The 18,851-nt window shown below is 50.1% G+C and overlaps 2 protein-coding genes across 2 annotated transcripts; both read left to right on the top strand.

The window, feature by feature from the left end:
- The first annotated feature begins 2,152 nt into the window (after positions 1 to 2,152).
- LOC106048402 (olfactory receptor 14J1-like) lies at positions 2,153 to 2,734 on the top strand. Its single transcript, XM_013200296.3, has one exon. The coding sequence runs from the start codon at positions 2,153 to 2,155 to the stop codon at positions 2,732 to 2,734; it is 582 nt and encodes a 193-aa protein (XP_013055750.3).
- An 8,318-nt stretch (positions 2,735 to 11,052) lies between these two features.
- Positions 11,053 to 12,118, top strand: LOC106048409 (olfactory receptor 14C36-like). The gene has a single exon (XM_013200303.3). The coding sequence runs from the start codon at positions 11,177 to 11,179 to the stop codon at positions 12,110 to 12,112; it is 936 nt and encodes a 311-aa protein (XP_013055757.3). The 5' UTR covers positions 11,053 to 11,176; the 3' UTR covers positions 12,113 to 12,118.
- Positions 12,119 to 18,851: the final 6,733 nt, after the last annotated feature.

The raw sequence follows: 18,851 nt of genomic DNA, 5'->3' as shown, positions 1-18,851 counted from the left end.
CCCCAACGGAGTCAACATCTTTGTCTGCTGATCTCTGGCTCTTGTCTCTGTCATGGATGCCTATGAGGAGACACCTCATCCTTACAGCAATAGGGTCTCAATGCCTCCTCATCCCCCTCCAAGAGCCTAGGAGATGTCCTCCTGTAGCCTTGTACTTGGTATTGCCCATCCCCACACTGAACTGACCCAGGAAGAGCCCTAAACCCCGCCGGAGGGACAGGATTTCCCTTCCCAGAGGCTGAGGTCAGAGCCCGACTGTTGGACTTCATGGCACACATCAAGGTTTCCTCAGCATCAGGGCCACCTTTCCTTGGCCTTGGTCTCCCCATCGTCACCGCCTGCACTTTTCTGCTCAAAGAAGGCCATGGGGAGGCTTTGTCAGTAATGTCCCTCAGTGGGACTCGTTAACGCTTTGAGAGGCTTTGGTGTTTGCATCTGCGTTCTCTACTTGAGAAAGGTCTTCCACTTCCTCTGAGTGCCTGAGGCTCCTGGGCTCTGCCCCAGCCCACCGGGGGTGGGTCAGTAAAAAGCCTTGGGCTGGGCCTGTGCTGCTGAGCTGGGACGGCTCGTGGGATGGAGGGAGGGGGCTCCTGGCAAGCGGGCAGCACTGCAGAGAGACAGCTCTGCCCAGGAGCAGCTCCTCTGCCAGGCATAGCAGGGCTGGGAGCACTGCCTGCAGCTGGCATGGGGAGAGGAGAGAAGGGGGAGAGAGGTTCAGGGCAGCCTGGGGGGGAAGGCAGAGGAGAGCTGGCAGAGGGAGAAATCCTCACAGCCACCTCCCCACGGTAAGTGTCTGGGTGCAGGGCAATGCCGCTGCGCACCCTGCCAGGCTCTCCTGGAGCTGGCACAGCCCTCAGCCGATGGGAGCTGTCAGGAGGACGCTCGGTGTTGGAGCTGAAGGGCACGCAGGGCTTGTGTGCTGCAGGGTCAGCGTGCAGGGCCCGAGGGCTCCCTTCTCTTGGGGCCGGCTGCAGGCTGTGCAGCTGGAGGTGCAGGCAGGGGTGCCCAGGGCTGTGGTGTAGAGCAGGGTCCGTGCTGTGCCCCAGGGGCTGCGTGCCGGGGCAGGGCGTCTGCCGCCTGCCAGGCTCAGCACTCATCCTGCCCGGGGAGCTGCCCAGGGGCTGCGGGGAGAAGCTGCGGGTGGAAGGAGCCCCCCCAGCAGGGCAGGGCAGGGCAGGGCAGGGCAGGGCAGGGTCCTGCTGCTGCCCAGAGCCTGCTGCCTGGGGCAGGCTGCTCACAGCCCCACACCTCCCCAGGGCACTGCACAGCAGAACTGCAAGGCAAGACCTACCAGGAGGCAATGCACTTTTCTCTGCTTCCATTTTCCCACCTGTGTGGTGATTCAGAGGGATGGTAATGGAGTAGTAGTATTAAAGACTAAGGCTCCTTGAGCATTGCTGTAGATATGAGGAACCTCACACACCTCAATGTACAGACAGTACCAACATTACCTTTGTTGTTTCTTGAGGAATTATTTGACCTTCTCCTCATGACCTGCAAACGGGGAGATGTCCCTGGCCAGTGGACTTCTCAGATCGCTCCGGGTTCCCTTCTACCTATTGCTGTAGACCAGGACTTACTGCCACAGAGCCCACAGCAGAGTCCCCTGCTTGTTGTGGCACCCTCAGAGCACCAACCAGAGGTAAGCTAAGGAGCTGCAGAAAGCTCTACCTGAAAAAAGCAAGGCACAGATTATTGTGTGGGAAGGTGTTCTATGAGACTTGCAATGGGTTTTGGTCAGAGAAGTAATTAAATTTTGCGCTGTCATTTCTTCTTTTGGACAGGCTCCCTTGCTCAGAGGCGATAAATGTGTAACGGCAGCTCCATCACCGAGTTCCTCCTCCTGGCATTCGCAGACACGCGCGAGCTGCAGCTCCTGCACTTCGGGCTCTTCCTGGGCATCTACCTGGCTGCCCTCCTGGGCAACGGCCTCATCATCACAGCCGTAGCCTGCGACCACCACCTCCACACCCCCATGTACTTCTTCCTCCTCAACCTCGCCCTCCTTGACCTGGGCTTCATCTCCACCACTCTCCCCAAAGCCATGGCCAATTTGCTCTGGGACACCTGGGCCATTTCCTATGCAGGATGTGCTGCACAGGTCTTTTTGCTAGTCTTTTTGTTTTCAGCAGAATTTTCCGTTCTCACCATCATGGCCTATGACCGCTACGTGGCCATCTGCCAGCCCCTGCACTACGGGACCCTCCTGGGCCGCAGAGCCTGTGCCACCATGGCAGCAGCTGCCTGGGGCAGTGCCTTTCTCCATGCTGTGCTGCACACTGCCAATATATTTTCTTTACCTCTGAGCCAGGGTAATGCCCTGGGACAATTTTTCTGTCAAATCCCCCAGATCATCAGGCTCTCCTGCTCAGAATCTTACCTATGGGAAATTCGAATTACTATGGCTAGTGCTTTTCTACTGAGTTGCTGTTTTGTTTTGATTGTTCTGTCCTATGTGCAGATCTTCAGGATTGTGCTGAGGATGCCCTCGCAGCAGGGACGACACAAAGCCTTTTCCACATGCATCCCTCACTTGACTGTGGTCTCTCTGAATTTCAGCACAGCCATGTTTTCCCACCTGAAGTCCCTCCCCATCTCATTCCGTTCCCTGGACTTGGTAGTGGCAGTTCTGTACTTGCTGGTGCCTCCAGCAGTGAACCCCCTCATCTACAGCATGAGGAACCAGGATCTCAAGGATGCTGTGCAGAAGTTGATGACCAGCTATATTTCATAAGCAGTAAGCTGCCTGCCTTGTTCTGCAAATCACTCTTAAAGGTACTCATGATAAGCAAAGCCTGTCTTATGTTATTGTGCTGATTATTTTTTCCCAAGTTTTATTCTTACAAAAGCTATCCAGAAAGAAATATCATTCCGCATTTTTCTTGTGTATTTTATCCAATGAAAGTGATTTTTTTTCATCTATCCTTCTTGGGAGACCTTTTCTGCATGGGCAGTGCCCGTGTGCAGAGGTGGAGAGAAAAAGAGTTGGGCCCAGCAGCACGGCCAGGGAGCACCAACACTGGGTCCATGCAGAGCTGCTCCCTTGCCACTGCCACCCTCTCCTTCTGAGCCCTGCTGGTGGTGTAAGGCCTGGCTGCTCCTGCAGCTTGGTGCCAGTGCTGCTGTGTGGCCATGCTGGGACCGCAGGCAGGGACAGGCAGTGGGCACTGCGGTGACACACCTGGCCTACAGAAAATCATTTCTCTCCTAAAAGGGCCATGCCTGAAGGCTCACGGCATCTTTTGGACTTGCTGTCAGATCCGAACGTGCCCAAGGAAGAGAGTCCAATGAGGCTCCTCGCTCTGCCAGGCTGGGCACCTCTGAGCACGCCATGGCCACAGAAGAGCTGTGGGAGGCGGTCAGTGGCAGGGCCCCCACCAGCTGGCTCTGCCCCCCAGCCTCACCAGCACGGCCCTGCAGAGTGCCCCCGTGCCCCGGGCACCACAGCCCCCTCGCTCTGCAGAGCAGCACCGCCAGCTGGGGCTGTGGGGAGCGTGGCCAGGGGCTGCAGCAGTGGCTGGCTAGGCCAGCACAGACGTGCTCCCCTGGGAGAGGCTCCCTGGGAGATGGGGTGGCTTAGAAGAAGAGCAGAGCCGTGTCAGTGTGCAGGGGAGACACGGGAACAGAAATCTTTTGCTGCTACTGCTGCCAGCAGGCAATTCGTATGTATGTGTAGAGAGGGAAATGAGTGAGCACAAAGGCCATCAGCTATCCCTAGGGGTGTCATGAAGGTCAGTGGGGCATTCAGCGTCTTCAGGTCCCTTCATTGTAGCATAACAGCCACGGGGCTTCTGCCTGAATAGCACAGAATAGTTCAGTTGGAAGGCGCCTTCAGAGACCGTCTAGTTCAAAGTGCAAGACCTGAATGCAGCTCTGCGATGTGCTTCCTTGAAACTCCAAGGTCCCTGTGCCCAATCCTCATGCCTTGGGGCATCCCAGAGGAGGGCAGAGCAGGGCGATGCACCCACCACAGGGCTGAGGTGCCTCCCAGCCTCTGGCAGTGGCTGCAGGAGCTGGAGGGACCCTGCGAGTGCTGCGGTGCTGTCAGTGTGTGTGCAAGGCAGGGACTCGTGTCTCTGAACAGCCCTGTGTGTATGAGCAGTGCACGAGGCCAGCTCAGATGTGGGCACCTCATAGAGCCCTGACATTACTCTGGATGGGTCTCTAGAAACAACCCCCAGCGTTCCTGTGAGACTTCTGCCACCCTTCTTGCACAGGTTCATTGTGAATGCCCTTCTCTGCTATGTCACGCTACCCTGCCTTTCTGGGCTGGTGGTGACAGCCAACATGGCTTCACTAAGGCAGATCGTGCCTGACAAATGTGGTGGTCTTCTACAATGGGCTTACAGCATTGGTGGTACAACATCTGCCGGGGACATGGACAGTGTGATTGAGTGCGGTCTCAGCGAGTTTGTTGATGACACCACGCTGGGTGGTGCAGTTGACATGTGGCAGGGAAGGGATACCATCCACAGGCGCCTTGACAGGCTTGAGCGGGGAGCCTGTGAGAACCTCATGGGGTTCTCACAGGCCATGTGAGAACAAGGCCAAGTGCAAGGTCCTGCAACTGGGTTGGGGCAATCCCCAGCACAAATACAGGCTGGGTGGAGAATGGATGGAGAGCAGCTCTGAAGAGAAGAACCTAGGGGTTTTGGTGGTTGAGAAGCTCGACATGTGCCAGCAATGTGTGCTTGCAGCCCAGAAAGCCAACTGTATTCTGGGCTGCATCAAAGGAATTTTGTCCAGCAGGTCGAGGGAGGTGATTCTTTTTCTCTACTCTGCTCTCGTGAGATCCCACATGGAGTACTGTGTTCACCTCTGGGGCCCAAGCTCAGGAAGGACATGGAAGTATTAGAACGAGTCTAGAAGAGGCCAAAAAGATGATAGAAAGGCCAGAGCACCTTTTCAGTGAAGACAGGCTGAGAAAGCTGGTTCTTTTCAGCCTGGAGAGACCCTATAGCAGCCTTCCAGTAACTAAAGGGGGCCTACAGACAAGCTGGGGAGGGACATTTTGTCAGGGACTGTCATAATGAGACAGGAGCCTGAGTGGGCAGCAGCTGGCAGGAGGCGAGGGGAGGCCAGGAAGCGCCTCCCAAGGCCACTCCTGCCAGCAGAGACAAGGCTCAGAGTGCGGAGGGGAGGTCTGCCAAGGTGGGCTTCAGGGCTTGAAGCACCTGAGATGGAGAGGTTGAGAGAGCCAGGGCTCCTTTGGCCCTTTGGCATGGAGGCTCCAGGCAGTAGAGAAGTATGCAAAGACTGCTTGAGGGGTGGTTTCAGACATGTGGGTGCTTTTCCTCACAGTAGGACAGAGCATGAGAAAGAATGACTATCACAAAATGCAGCTGCAGGCACTGAGGTGGAGTAGAAAGGTTTATTGAAGGACAGAGGTCACCCAGAGCCCCTGGCTTTGTGTTTTGTGGATTACTGAGGGCAGATGGAGAGACATCAGTCAAGGCTGGATGGTGCTCAGGTGAGATATGGAGGAGGGGAAGCAGTGTGGATACCAAAGTCCTGCAGGGAAACAGATGCAGACGTGGGACAGCATAGGACAGTGTGTGGTGTTTATGGTCACGGTTCTTTTGCAAGGCTGAAAGTCCCCAACCGAGGGAATATCTTTGTCTGCTGATCTCTGGCTCTTGTCTTTGTCAAGGATGCCTATGAGGAGACACCTCATCCTTACAGCAATAGGGTCTCAATGCCTCTTCATCCCTGTCCAGGAGCCTAGGAGATGTCCTCCTGTAGCCTTGTATCACAGAATCACAGAATTTTGTAGGTTGGTAGAGACCTCTAAGATCACTGAGTCCAACCTCTGACCTAACACTAACAAGTCCTTCACTAAACCATATCACTAAGCTCTACATCTAAACATCTTTTAAAGACCTCCAGGGATGGTGACTCCACCACCTCCCTGGGCAGCCCATTCCAATGCTTAACAACCCTTTTGGTAAAGAAGTTCTTCCTAATATCCAACCTAAACCTCCTCTGGCGCAACTTTAGCCCATTCCCCCTCGTCCTGTCACCAGGCACATGGGAGAATAGACCAACCCCCATCTCCCTACAGCCTCCTTTAGGGTATCTATAGAGAGCGATAAGGTCGCCCCTGAGCCTCCTCTTCTCCAGGCTGAACAATCCCAGCTCCCTCAGCCGCTCCTCGTAAGACTTGTTCTCCAGACCCCTCACCAGCTTTGTTGCCCTTCTCTGGACTCTCTCGAGCACCTTCATGTCCTTCTTGTAGTGAGGGGCCCAAAACTGAACACAGTACTTGAGGTGTGGCCTCACCAGAGCCGAATACAGAGGGACAATCACTTCCCTAGTCCTGCTGGCCACACTGTTTCTTATACAAGCCAGGATGCTGTTGGCCTTCTTGGCCTTCGTGGCCACCTGAGCACACTGCTGGCTCATATTCAGTCCTTCTCTTCCCTACTCCCAGGTCCTTCTCTGCCAGGCAGCTTTCCAACCACTCATCTCCCAGCCTGTAGCGCTGCTTGGGGTTGTTGTGCCCCAGGTGCAGGACCTGGCACTTGGCCTCGTTGAACCTCATACAGTTGGCCTCAGCCCATCGGTCCAGCCTATCCAGATCCTCCTGCAGAGCCTTCCTACCCTCGAGCAGATTGACACAGGCACCTAACTTGGTGTCGTCTGCAAACTTACTGAGGGTGCACTTGATCCCCTCATCCAGATCATTCATAAAGATATTGAAGAGAACTGGCCCTAATACTGAGCCCTGGGGAACGCCACTAGTGACCAGCCTCCAACTGGATTTAAATCCATTCACCACGACTCTTCGGGCCCAGCTATCCAGCCAGTTTCTAACCCAACACAGCGTACGCCAGTCCAAGCCAAGAGCAGACAGTTTCTTGAGGAGAATGCTGTGGGAAACGGTGTCAAAAGCCTTACTGAAGTCAAGGTAGACCACATCCACAGCCTATCAGGGGTGTAAAGGGCAGGGATGAGAAGGTAGAGTTGAGGCTGCTGAGCGAGGGGAACAAGGCAGAGCAGAGGCCTTGAGGTGAGCAAACTTGGACCTGTTGGTGGACCTGCTTGGAGGAATCCCATGGGATATGGCACTGCAGAGAGGAGTGGTGCAAGGAGCAGTTTAATGCTTAAGGATCTTCTCTTTGAACCCAAGTGCCGTCCACCCAGACACAAATGAAGTCAAGAAAAAGGGGCAGGAGCCTGTCGTGGATGAGAAAGGAGCTACTAACCAAAACCAGAGAGAAGAAGGAAGCAGTTAAACCATTGCATCTGGGTGCCTTCCATTACTGTTGATGCTGACAGAGGTTCAGTGATTCTATGTGGGAGATTCCCATTGGAAGTTATCTGCTCAGGGAACGTGAGGGGATCTTGGGCCCTGCTCCTGGCTTTACACAGGGTCCAAGACCAGCTGCTGGAAGAATCCACATTGCATGTGTGTCTGTATAGGTATATATTTCCCCAGAAAATACCCTAGCATACGAACAGCCCAACATTCATTTACTCTGGTCCAGGCTTTGCTTGCTTTGTACTGTCATTGGGTGTTTCAGAGATGGTTCTCATGGTAATTCTTGCCTGGGTCGCAAATTCCACTAAACAAGTACCTCCCTTAGTGCCTCTAGAGTCCTGACACTCCTCATGGTGTTACATAATGAGAGTCACCACGATCAGAGTGAGCCATCTGCACCCAACCATGAACAGGTGACAAAACGGAGCTTCAGGGCAGGGGGACCTTGGGAATCTCCAGCCTTCAGCCAACAGAAACCCCCTGAAGGTGGCAAGGAGACGTGGCCAGTGCTGCACGTGGGGCAGAATACTTGCATCCATCAGGGCAGGGTTGGACGTGAGCAGCTGAGGGGGCACCCTGGGGAAAAGGGCCTGGGTGCTACGAGGACACCATAGGAGCCAGTGGGACATGCTGACAGGGATCAAGGCCAGCTCCTTACGGGGCTGCACTAGGGGCAGCAGGAGCCACCCAGGCCACTTGGGTTATTGTCCTGCCCAACTCAGTGCTGCTGTGGCTACCTCTGGAGCAGTGTGTCCCAGGGTGCGGCTCCAGGTTTTGGAGGAGTGCAGAGGAACTGAAGAATGTGGACGGGAGGTCTGCCAGGAAGGGCTTCAGTGTTTGAAGCTCCCCATCTGTGTGGGGAGGCTGAGGGACCGGGGCTTCTTTGGCCCTGTGGCACGGAGACAGTAGAGGAGTAGGCTGAAACTGGTTTCAGAGCAGGTGGAGCTTTTCTTTCTAGTGGGAAAGAGTATAAGAAGTACCAAGTGTATCAAGTGCAGCTTGGGGCATTGAGATTGGGTCTGAGGAGAAATCTTTTTTGAAGAGCAGAGCTGTGGTGCAACAGGTCCCCCAGAAAAATTCTAGATAACCCCTTGGCTTTGTATTTCGTGGAATTCTCAGGGCAGATGGAGAGACATCAGTCAAGGCAGGAAGGTGCTCAGGTGAGGGCAAGGTGAAAAGCAGGGTGGATGTCAGGGGCCAGCAAAGAAGGAAACAGGTGCGCAGGCATGGGATACCATAGAAGACCCTGTGGTGGTTATGGTCAGGGATATTTTGCAAGGCTGAAAGCCTTCAACAGAGCTTTGTCTGCTGGGCTCTGGCTTTAGTCTCTGTCATGGATGCCTATGAGGAGACACCTTCTTCTTACAGCATTACAGTCTCATTGCCTCCTCATCCTCCTTGGGGAGCCTAGATGTCCTCCTGTAGCCTTGTACTTGGCATTGCCCATCCCCATATTGCACTGACCCAGGAAGAGTCCTAAACCCCACTGGAGGGACAGGATCTCCTGGAGGGACCTTCCCAGAGGCTGGGGTCAGGGTCTGACTGGCTCACATCAAAGTTTCCTCAGCCTCAGGTCCACCTTTCCTTGGCCTTTGTCTCCCCGTAATCACTGCCTGCACTTTTTCGCTCTAACAAGGCCATGGGGAGGCTTTGTCAGTAATGTCCCTAAGTGGGATCATTAAAGCTGTGAGAGGCTTTGGAGTCTGCAACAGACTTGGACTACTTGAGAAGCTGCTTCAGCCACCCAGGAGCAGCTCCTCTGCCAGGCGCAGCAGGGCTGGGGGGACTGCCTGCAGCTGGCATGGGGAGAGGAGAGAAGGGGGAGAGAGGTTCAGGGCAACCTGGGATAGAAAGACACGGGAGAGCTGGCAGAGGGAGAAATCCTCACAGCCACCTCCCCACGGTAAGTGTCTGGGTGCAGGGCAATGCCGCTGCGCACCCTGCCAGGCTCTCCTGGAGCTGGCACAGCCCTCAGCCGATGGGAGCTGTCAGGAGGACGCTCGGTGTTGGAGCTGAAGGGCACGCAGGGCTTGTGTGCTGCAGGGTCAGCGTGCAGGGCCCAAGGGCTCCCTTCTCTTGGGGCCGGCTGCAGGCTGTGCAGCTGGAGGTGCAGGCAGGGGTGCCCAGGGCTGTGGTGCAGAGCAGGGTCCGTGCTGTGCCCCAGGGGCTGCGTGCTGGGGCAGGACCTCTGCCGCCTGCCAGGCTCAGCACTCATCCTGCCCGGGGAGCTGCCCAGGGGCTGCGGGGAGAAGCTGCGGGTGGAAGGAGCCCCCCCGGCAGGGCAGGGCAGGGCAAGGCAGGGCAGGGTCCTGCTGCTGCCCAGAGCCTGCTGCCTGGGGCATGGTCTACATCAGCCCAGAACTCTTCTTTGACAGGATGAAATTTGGGGTAACCTGAACCTTTTGTACAAAGACAGGCAGAGAGATCTGGGGTTGTTCAGCCTGGATAGGTGAATGATTGAGGGAGATCTTATAGCGACTTTCCAATGCCTTAAGGGAGCTCACAGGAAATCTGGGTAGGGATTCTTCGTCAGGGAGTATAGTGATAGGACAAGGGGTAGTGGCTCTAAACTAAGAGTGTAGATTTAGATTAGACATTAGGAAGAAATTATTTCCTATGAGGGTGGTGAGGCACTGGAACAGGTTCCCCAGAGAAACTGTGGGTGCCCCAGCCCTGCGAGTGCTCAGGGCTGGATCAGCTTGGATCAGGACTTGAGCAATCTGGTCTAGTGTGAGGTGACCCCGCCCATGGCAGGGGGGTTGCAGTTAGATTGTCTTGAAGGTTCCTTTTCAATCCCAACCATTCTATGAAAGGAAAAGATTCTGCTTTGGATTTTTTACTTGTGTGGGACTGTGTGGGCTGTTGGAGGTGGAATTCCTTTCTTCCATCTGGAGAAGACAGGAGACTTCAGTCCTCATTAGGATGTGTCTGGGCTGCTCCTTAGTCCCTGCATGCACTGAAATGCTCCTGAACAGTGCCCTGTTAATGGGAGGTGTTTGAAGGGCAGAGGTGAGCACCCAGTGTGTGGGATGGGGTCTGTGAGCATGGACAAGGAGGACTGGTGGGCAGGGAGAAACAGCCCCTTGCAGGGTCAGCCCCAGGCAGCAGAGACAGGGGCAGAGGGGAGGGAGCTGCTACCACAAGCCATGAGGAAGGGAGATTCAGGCACCTCTGTGCCATCCCCTGCAGGGCAGATAGATGCCTTTGCTGAAGCAAAGCCTTGGTCTCCTCGCCCAGCCAGCAGAACCACTGTCATCAAGGCCATAGGGTCCTGGGTGGAGTCACCTCCTCGGCAGCTTGAGCCCAAGGAGGAGAAGCTCCCAAGCTGAGTCTGTCTGACCCTGTCCTCGTTGGGGGAATTCTCCATCTTCCCTCGGTTTTGCCCTGGGACTCTGAGGCAGCTCATATACCAACCGTGCACATCCTGTCATGCAGCTTTGTCCAGCCCAAGTCCCTCAGAGCATCCTAATCTGTGGGACTTGACAGCACAGTGTGTGGGGCTGGGGAGTGAGCGGGCTCTCTTCAGGTACCTAGTCATAGCAGATCCAGGAGTTCCCCTGAGCTTCTTCTGCTGGAAGATGCCGAGCAGCATTCCTGCTTTGCAAGTGGCTGACAGGAAAGGCAAATGCTAAATTTCAGAATATCCTAACAACTTTCCAAGGTGGTAACTGGTGTAGAGACGGGCTGACTTCTTAGGAGATAATGAGAAGAGAGCTGCTCACGGTACCCTCAGTCAACACAAAGCAGAGCTCCAGCTAGGGAGATGCAGAGCTCCTGAAAGGAAGGAGAAAGTCAACGTACCTCTGTGATGTTGTGGGATTGGAGGGCAGGGAATGGAAAGAGATATGCTCAAAGCAGTCCTGTCTTGTGAGTAATCTTATTCCTTTGGCAGTACCACCTGAACAAAGCAATCAGATGTCCAACAGCAGCTCCATCACCGAGTTCCTCCTCCTGGCATTCGCAGACATGCGTGAGCTGCAGCTCCTGCACTTCGGGCTCTTCCTGGGCATCTACCTGACTGCTCTCCTGGGCAATGGCCTCATCATCACAGCCGTAGCCTGCGACCACCACCTCCACACCCCCATGTACTTCTTCCTCCTCAACCTCGCCCTCCTTGACCTGGGCTCCCTTTCTACTACTCTCCCTAAAGCCATGGCCAATTTCCTCTGGGACACCAGGGCTATTTCCTACACAGGATGTGCTGCACAGGTCTTTCTGCTAGTCTTTTTCCTTGCATCAGAGATTTCTCTTCTCACTGTCATGGCCTATGACCGCTACATCGCCATCTGCAAGCCACTGCACTACGGGACCCTCCTGGGCAGCAGAGCCTGTGCCACCATGGCAGCAGCTGCCTGGGGCAGTGGCTTTCTTTATTCTGTGCTGCACACTGCCAATATGCTTTCACTACCACTCTGCCAAGGCAATACTATAGACCAGTTCTTCTGTGAAGTTCCACAGATCCTCAAGCTCTCATGCTCCATCTCCTACCAAAGGGAATTTGGACTTCTTGTGCTTAGTGCTGTTCTCTTTTGTGTTTGTTTTGTCTTCATTTCTCTGTCCTACGTGCAGATTTTCAGGACCGTGCTGAGGATCCCTTCGCAGCAGGGACGGCACAAAGCCTTTTCGACATGCCTTCCCCACCTGGCCATCATCTCTGTCTTTATCGGCACTGCCATGTTTGCCTGTCTGAAGCCCCCCTCCATCTCCTCCCCATCCCTAGACCTGGTGCAGGCAGTTCTGTACTCGGTGGTGCCTCCAGCAGTGAACCCCCTCATCTACAGCATGAGGAACAAGGAGATCAAGGATGCCCTGAGGAGGCTCATGAGATGTACAGTGTTTCAGCACCAGTAAGGTGTCCTACTGCCTCATATGACTCCCAAGGCTATCTTTGTCCATATTCATTTTTTGTTTGTTTGTTTCTTTGCTTTCTTGTTTCATCTTTCTTTGTATTAATATTCATAACAAAATGTTATTAGTGTTCCTCCTTCTTCACAATCTATCTTTTTTTTTTTGTTCTAAGCCAGAGACTTCCTTTACATGAGAAGCTAGGGCCCCTGTGTAATAAAGGTCAATAAAGGATCCAGCAGATAGCTCTTTGCCTCACCGCCAATTTCTCATAACCTCACTGGAGTTGACGGAGCAGCCCCAGCATGCAGGAGGGGGGTCTCACTGGACACCCCAGTGCTCTCTCTGGGATGCTGACAGCAGATGGGGTACACGTGACCAGGTGGGGCAAGAGTGTTCTGGGCAGCAAGCTGGCTGGGCTTATCAGAAGGGCTTCAAACTAGATGCAATGGGGGAAGGGTATGAGCCTCTGAAGGATGAAAGCAAACCTGGGGATGTTGTCACTTCAGGAAACAGCAGGAAATACTTGTGAACGATCCCAAAGCAATCAGGAAGGGTTCCTCTGAAAACATGATGCGACTGATAGTCCAGATGAAGTGCCTCTACACCAATGCATGCAGCATGGGAAACAAGCAGGAGGAGTTGTAAATCATGATGCAATTAGACATATAGGACCTGATTGCTACCATGGAAATGTGGTGGGATGGATCACCTGGATAACTGGAACACTGGCGTGGAGGACTACAAGCTCTTCAGAAGAGAGAGGCAGGGAAGGAGGGGAGGGGGCATTGCCCTCTATGTTAGGGAAGGGATTGATCATGAAGAGTTGCCTCTGAGAAGCAGCCATGGCAGGTTGAGAGCTTGTGGGTGAAAGTTAAGGACCGCACCAATAAAGGACACCTTGTGGTCAAGATGTACTCCAGACCACCTGATCAAAGAGAGCCTGTTGATGAGGCCTTCTTGCTTCAGCTACAACAAGCATCATGCTTGCACAATTTCTTCCTGATGGGGGACTTCAACCACCCAGACTTTTGCTAGGAAATCTACACAGCAGGCTGTAAGCAATCCAGGAGACTCCCAGAGTGCATTGACGATAACTTCCTGGTATTAGGTATTAGACAAACCAACCAGAGGAGAAGCGTTACTGGACCTGGCGCTCACCAATGAAGACAAATTCATTCAAGAGGTTAAGATCGGAGGCAGTCTGGGCTGCAGTGACCACACCCTGTTTGAGTTTGTGATCTTGAGGAATACGGACCTGGCGAAGAGCAAAGTCAGGACCCTGAAATTTCGAAGAGTGAACTTCAAGCTATTGAAAGACCTAGTGGATGAGATCCCCTGGATCACTTTCCTTAGGGACAAAGGAGCTGAATAGAGCTGGCAACTCTGAAGAGGGTTCCCCCTCTGATGGATGAGAAAGCAGAACTGGTAACAACAGACATGGAGAAGGTTAAGGATTCAGCAACCGCTTTGCCTCAGCATTCACTGCCAGCCAGGCTGCCCACAGGCCTTTCCTGATTCCATAGATGAGGGCTGGGGGAACAAAGACCCTCCCACTGTAACCAAAGAGGTAAAAAAAAAAGTAGGTAAGTTTTCCCAACAACTCAGAGCACAGCAGGAACAGGAATCTCTCACGAAAGCGTATTACCAGGTTGTAAGGCAAGGTACCATTTCTTGGTATACAAAAGTGGCTATTTGAACTCAAATCCTAGATACATTCTTTCAAGGGAAATACAAATACTGAAAGTGGAACAAGAGAGCCTTGGTCCCCAGGTCTAGAAACTGCAAATAATCTCCAAAATAGATCGTCTATCAACATCAAAAATACAACAGAAGAACATAGTCATTCTACAGGAGGGAGACATTTAACAGTAGTAAGTCTTCATGTACTGAGCTTGTCTGGAAAGATGCTGAAACCATCTGCCATCCTTTGAAACAAAATAGTTAAAATTAAGTTTGATATATTGCCCGCTCAAAGGTAGGACCTACAGTGTAAGCAGTGACATTTAACCAGTAGCCCAGAGAACAACTGAAACTGGTCAGTTTACATCAAGAAAAGTACTGTTGAGAACTAATAAATAGAAAGAATGAAAGTATCTCTTTTTCAATTCTGATGTCAAAATACAAGCCAGAGAATTCCAAACCCATAGGGAATGCCTATGAACGAGAAAGATTTCCCCCTCAAAAGAAACAAAAATCCAAATGTTTCATAAAATTCCACAAAACATGTAAGTAGATCCAGAGTTTAGTTTTTGGTCTTAGTTTTAGTTTAGTCTTTATTGGAAGAATTTGTGGTAGAAAATTAAAAGAAAATGACAATTCCAAAAAACTTAAAGAAATAAGTTATAAAATATAAAAAAAATATTAAAAATGAGTTATATATAAGACTAATAACAGTTATCAGCAATGGAAAAAGTACTGTACATGTGTAAGGCCTTTCCTTTTAAACTCACAAAAAGATGGAAAATTCTGGCTTTATGTGTGACTGAACCAATCACACCTCAAAGAGCACATTAAGGAAGGACCATGCAATTCAGATGTGAGGTGCTATTACAGTTCTTTCTCTTCCTCAGATATCAGTTATGAGAATCCTGAATACACTGCGTGTTGCTTTCTAGGATCCGCAGGCTAAGACGAACCTGAGATTAAATTGCTTTCATAACCTATTGGACACTCTTGATTCAACACCCTAATTTCCTTAGTTTCCAACAAGAAGTGGATACTGCATTTTTCATTTAGAGGGGTCAGGCATGAATCCTACAGAACTGAGCTGGACACTGTGTTTTTCTGAGGGGATGTTTGACTAACAACTTGTTTTGCCAAACCATCTTATACAAATGTTCAATTGTTTCTCACATACATAGAAACAGCTTACATAGTGATCAGCATAGAGAGCGCCTGAACTCAATAGGCTTTCCCTGTGCACGCGTTAGGCTTAAGGGAGCTCATTTCAGACATTAGTCAACATTGACAGGTTTCACAGTTCAAGAGCTGTGCAAGACGCTGTTTAGTGAGCCAGCATAGGCTGCTAACATTAATTACCACAGAGCCAGCTCACATTCCCTGATACTCAATCTAACTTTGTTTCACAGTGAACGCTAGGACCTTCAGGAACCTGCTACTGCCTTCCACTCCAAATCATTCTCCATAGCTCCTTGCTTCAGCTCACCACTACTTACTGGGCATGTCTTTTCACTTCTGCCAATATGAATATTTCAGCATGCAGCTACACACCTAGGAAGTTTGACAAGCCATGGTGCAGACAACGCTACAAGAAATGTCCAATATCAGCTAATAGCCACTCTTCTTAGATTTCCAAAACAGATGTAACGTTTTCAAGTTTGGGATTATTTCAGTGCACCAGTTGTTTAAACAAAATGAAGCAAAAACAACAACAACAATGAAGCTGCGTCTCCTTAATTCTACATGAAGTTAAAAGAGAACTTATGCTCTAAGTCATGCAATATATAAAACTAATATCTAGTATTAAGACATAATTAGTAATAATCTTACTCGCTACATTTATAGCAATTCTCTCCATCCGGCTCTTCAGGTTTCACAAATAGTTCTAGAGCTCTGGTAACAGATGAAACTGCCTAGAGGAGTGAGAAAGAAGAGCGTAAAGTCACTGTAAATTCAAAATTCCAGAGATGCACTAGGAGTTTATAAGAGAATCTGACTAATACATACTTAAGCGATCTACTATGAGCACTGTGAAGAAGGAGGCAGAAAGAGCATGCTCAGCATTTACTTCACCTGGAAATCATTTTACTTTGAAACAAATCATTTTCCAGTAACGTAGACAGCATCTATAGTGTGCTTTGTCATCAATACTGGGAACAAATCCATCCGTCTAACAATTTGATGTATATAGAGGCAGAACAACAAAGAAGTATGACAGTATCATAATTTGTGCAGACATAAAATTCTTTCAGCTTAAACCCAATGCAAATTTGGAGACTCTTTACATGGCTTCCATCAGCGCATTTCTCTATATTTTTAAAGTTATAATAATAGGGAAAAAAAAGAAAAAAAGGCAAAAAGAAAAAAAAAAGTAGAAAAATAGCACGATTTTTTACATATTACATATTTTACATATGTATTTACTATATCTATTTATGAAATAGCTGAACGTAGTATGTTATTCAAATGAATTATTCAGGCGGGTTTTTTTAGGAAGACTGTGTTTCACTATAACATTACTAGCCTGTAAGCCTCATGTCATCATCTTCCACCTTGACTACTAAACCTCCTTTCTACCTACTATATTCTTTTCCAAGATACAGCTGTCCAAATTTAGTTTTCCTACTTGGTTGGACTGAATTTAATAAGCCATCTTGCAACTCTTCCTCTTGTTTGCCACTTAATCATCAAGTCAAATTACAATTATTTGCCTTTAACCTCTTTATTTCAGGCTTTCATTCCTAGGGGTCATTCAAAAATGGAAAAAGAAAAAAAAAGTCTATCAACTTTTCTTTTTAATCTCCAGCAGACTGTTCAGTCATCAAGCATTTAAAGACTGTTTTAAATAATCTCTATATTAATCTAAAAGGAAACCCATATACATGCTGCAGCCACTTACCTTTAATATACTCGCTGGATGCGATGGAGCTGTATTTCTTGCTTTCACCTGCACCGGAAGGCTTCCCTTTGTAAGGTTGTTTACTGCCCTCACTTCTGCATTGCTCTCATAAAGAGCCACCTGGAGGATGGGATTCTTCCTTCTTCTCACGGGTTTTCTTCTGGAAACGAGGATCTAAGTATTCCAAGAAGCCTTTCACTTTCCTCATGTTTCTCCTTTTTCTTCTTTTTGTTACGCTTGTGATTGGCATTGTCAAAGTGGAGCGCAGAGAAATACAAATCATAAAGTCTGAAAGAAACATGCAAGTTAAAGAGAGAAAAAAAGATGTGGCACTTGTTGCATATAGGAAACTTTATTTATTTTACCACAGGGGATGATTTGCCACATGTCAGCTATTTTGTGAGCTTTGTCTTTTCTGTTCAGCCTTGAGAAAAGGAGACTGTGAGGGGATCTTATCAATGTTTATAAACACCTAAGTGTGGGAGAGAAAGGGCTTGTTTGCAGCATGACAGCTGTGTCCACTGTACTCCGAGAGCACCTTCCCTTGGTGGAATGACCATCTTTTTGACTCTCCTCTCCAGTATGAGAATGTTCCCTCTTTCTTCCGTAATGCTCTTTGTCAGTTTTGTTAGTGTCGCGTATCTTTTTTTTTTTTAATCTTTTTTCATGTGCATGGTGTCGTCTTCCCATTTTTTTATCACCAAATTCTTCATTTGGTCTAGAGAATTGCCCTTCCACAACTTTATCCAGCATTGTAATAGACAAGCCATTAACAGGTACGTAGTTGTTAGATATGTCCTTCGTACCTTGGCATTTATGTGTAATAGCTAAGGATGACTGGAGGGACTCGCCGAGACGATCGACTCTGGAGTGGACCCGTTCTGCAGCGGAGCGGGGGGATCGAGGCGGGCAGGGCTTTTTTCCCGGCATCGAGGCCACTCGAGGCAGCCGAGGGAGCCGGCAGGCCCCGGCAGCCCTCGAGAGGGAGGCTGCCGAGCTGTGGGGGGAGCCGGCAGCGGCGGGCCGTTTACGTCGGCCATTTTGCGGCCACTCACCGAGGTGATCGGCTCGGGGCAGGGGCGTTGTGCAGCGGAGCCGGGGATTGAGGCGGGCAGGGCTACTTTTTTTTTTTTTTCCTTCCTTCTCTCCCGTGAAATCGCTTTTTCTGTAAAATCGATGAAAGATTTTTAGAACTCCAGTGTCAGGCTGTGAGAAACACTCTGTAGCCAATAACATAGGCTCAGGCGACGATCTGAGTCAGTGAAGTAGCATTTTTATCCGCGATTGCAATGGCGTGCGTCCCACAAGCAGGAGCGCACCTACTAGTTGCATAGTACAGTTTATCTACTTTATTTCTCGACGACCAGGACCCTCCCCTGTTTCCCCATTGAGTGGGTAATGCAGGTTCACAACCTATCCGATGCTTCACAGACAATCCATGGCTTTCAGTTGCCAGCCTGTTACTTTTCAAATTTCTTTTGACTTTTTTACTCTTTGAGGTGGTAATGTTTCTTCACTTACCTGACTTGACACTGTGATTTTCGCCTAATTGCACTGAGGAATCTGGTTGTCTGCATTTTACAAGGTTCTCTGTTAAGCTTTCTTACCACTGCAAGCATATCTCGATACCACATTCCTTCCCTCTTCCATCACTACAGTTTCGATAAGAGTATAATCTGAGTAGATTTCTGAGGTCCCAGGACGCTGCACAAAATAAAAACACATTTCTCACTTCTGCTGAGGGAGCTGAATATTAAGAGTAAAACCTTGTTAAGTAAAAAAAGAAAAAAAAAAAAACAGTACTACAGGAAAACTCTAAAAGATACTCCCTTTAGAAACCCATCCTGTGATTATTACACCTTCTTCAGCTCCCAGAGAAAGCGTTTTTCCCCTCTTGCTTCTGAAACCATTGCAGTAAAAATAAACAAATCTGTCTCCCTCCACATGCTGTTCTGAATAATAGCCAAAATACCCAAAACCACTCTATTTGATTTCCCGCCCATAGCTGAAAAAACAACAGTTGAAACATATTTTTCTACCTCTTTCCCAAGAATTTACATTCACATATCCTATGACTGAAAAGAAGGGGGGGGGGAGGAGGGGGGCTGGGGAGGAACAGTCAACGCTGAAAATGAAAAAAAAAGCAGCCCATTTCTCTATAAT

Source organism: Anser cygnoides, chromosome 27 (assembly GCF_040182565.1).
Source record: "Anser cygnoides isolate HZ-2024a breed goose chromosome 27, Taihu_goose_T2T_genome, whole genome shotgun sequence".
NCBI lineage: Eukaryota > Metazoa > Chordata > Aves > Anseriformes > Anatidae > Anser > Anser cygnoides.
This window is presented reverse-complemented; position numbering and strand designations above follow the sequence as displayed.

What these genes read in the sequence shown, in the direction of transcription:
- LOC106048409 (XM_013200303.3), top strand. Translation starts at nt 11,177, where the DNA reads ATGTCCAACAGCAGCTCCATCACCGAGTTCCTCCTCCTGGCATTCGCA.
- LOC106048402 (XM_013200296.3), top strand. Translation starts at nt 2,153, where the DNA reads ATGGCCTATGACCGCTACGTGGCCATCTGCCAGCCCCTGCACTACGGG.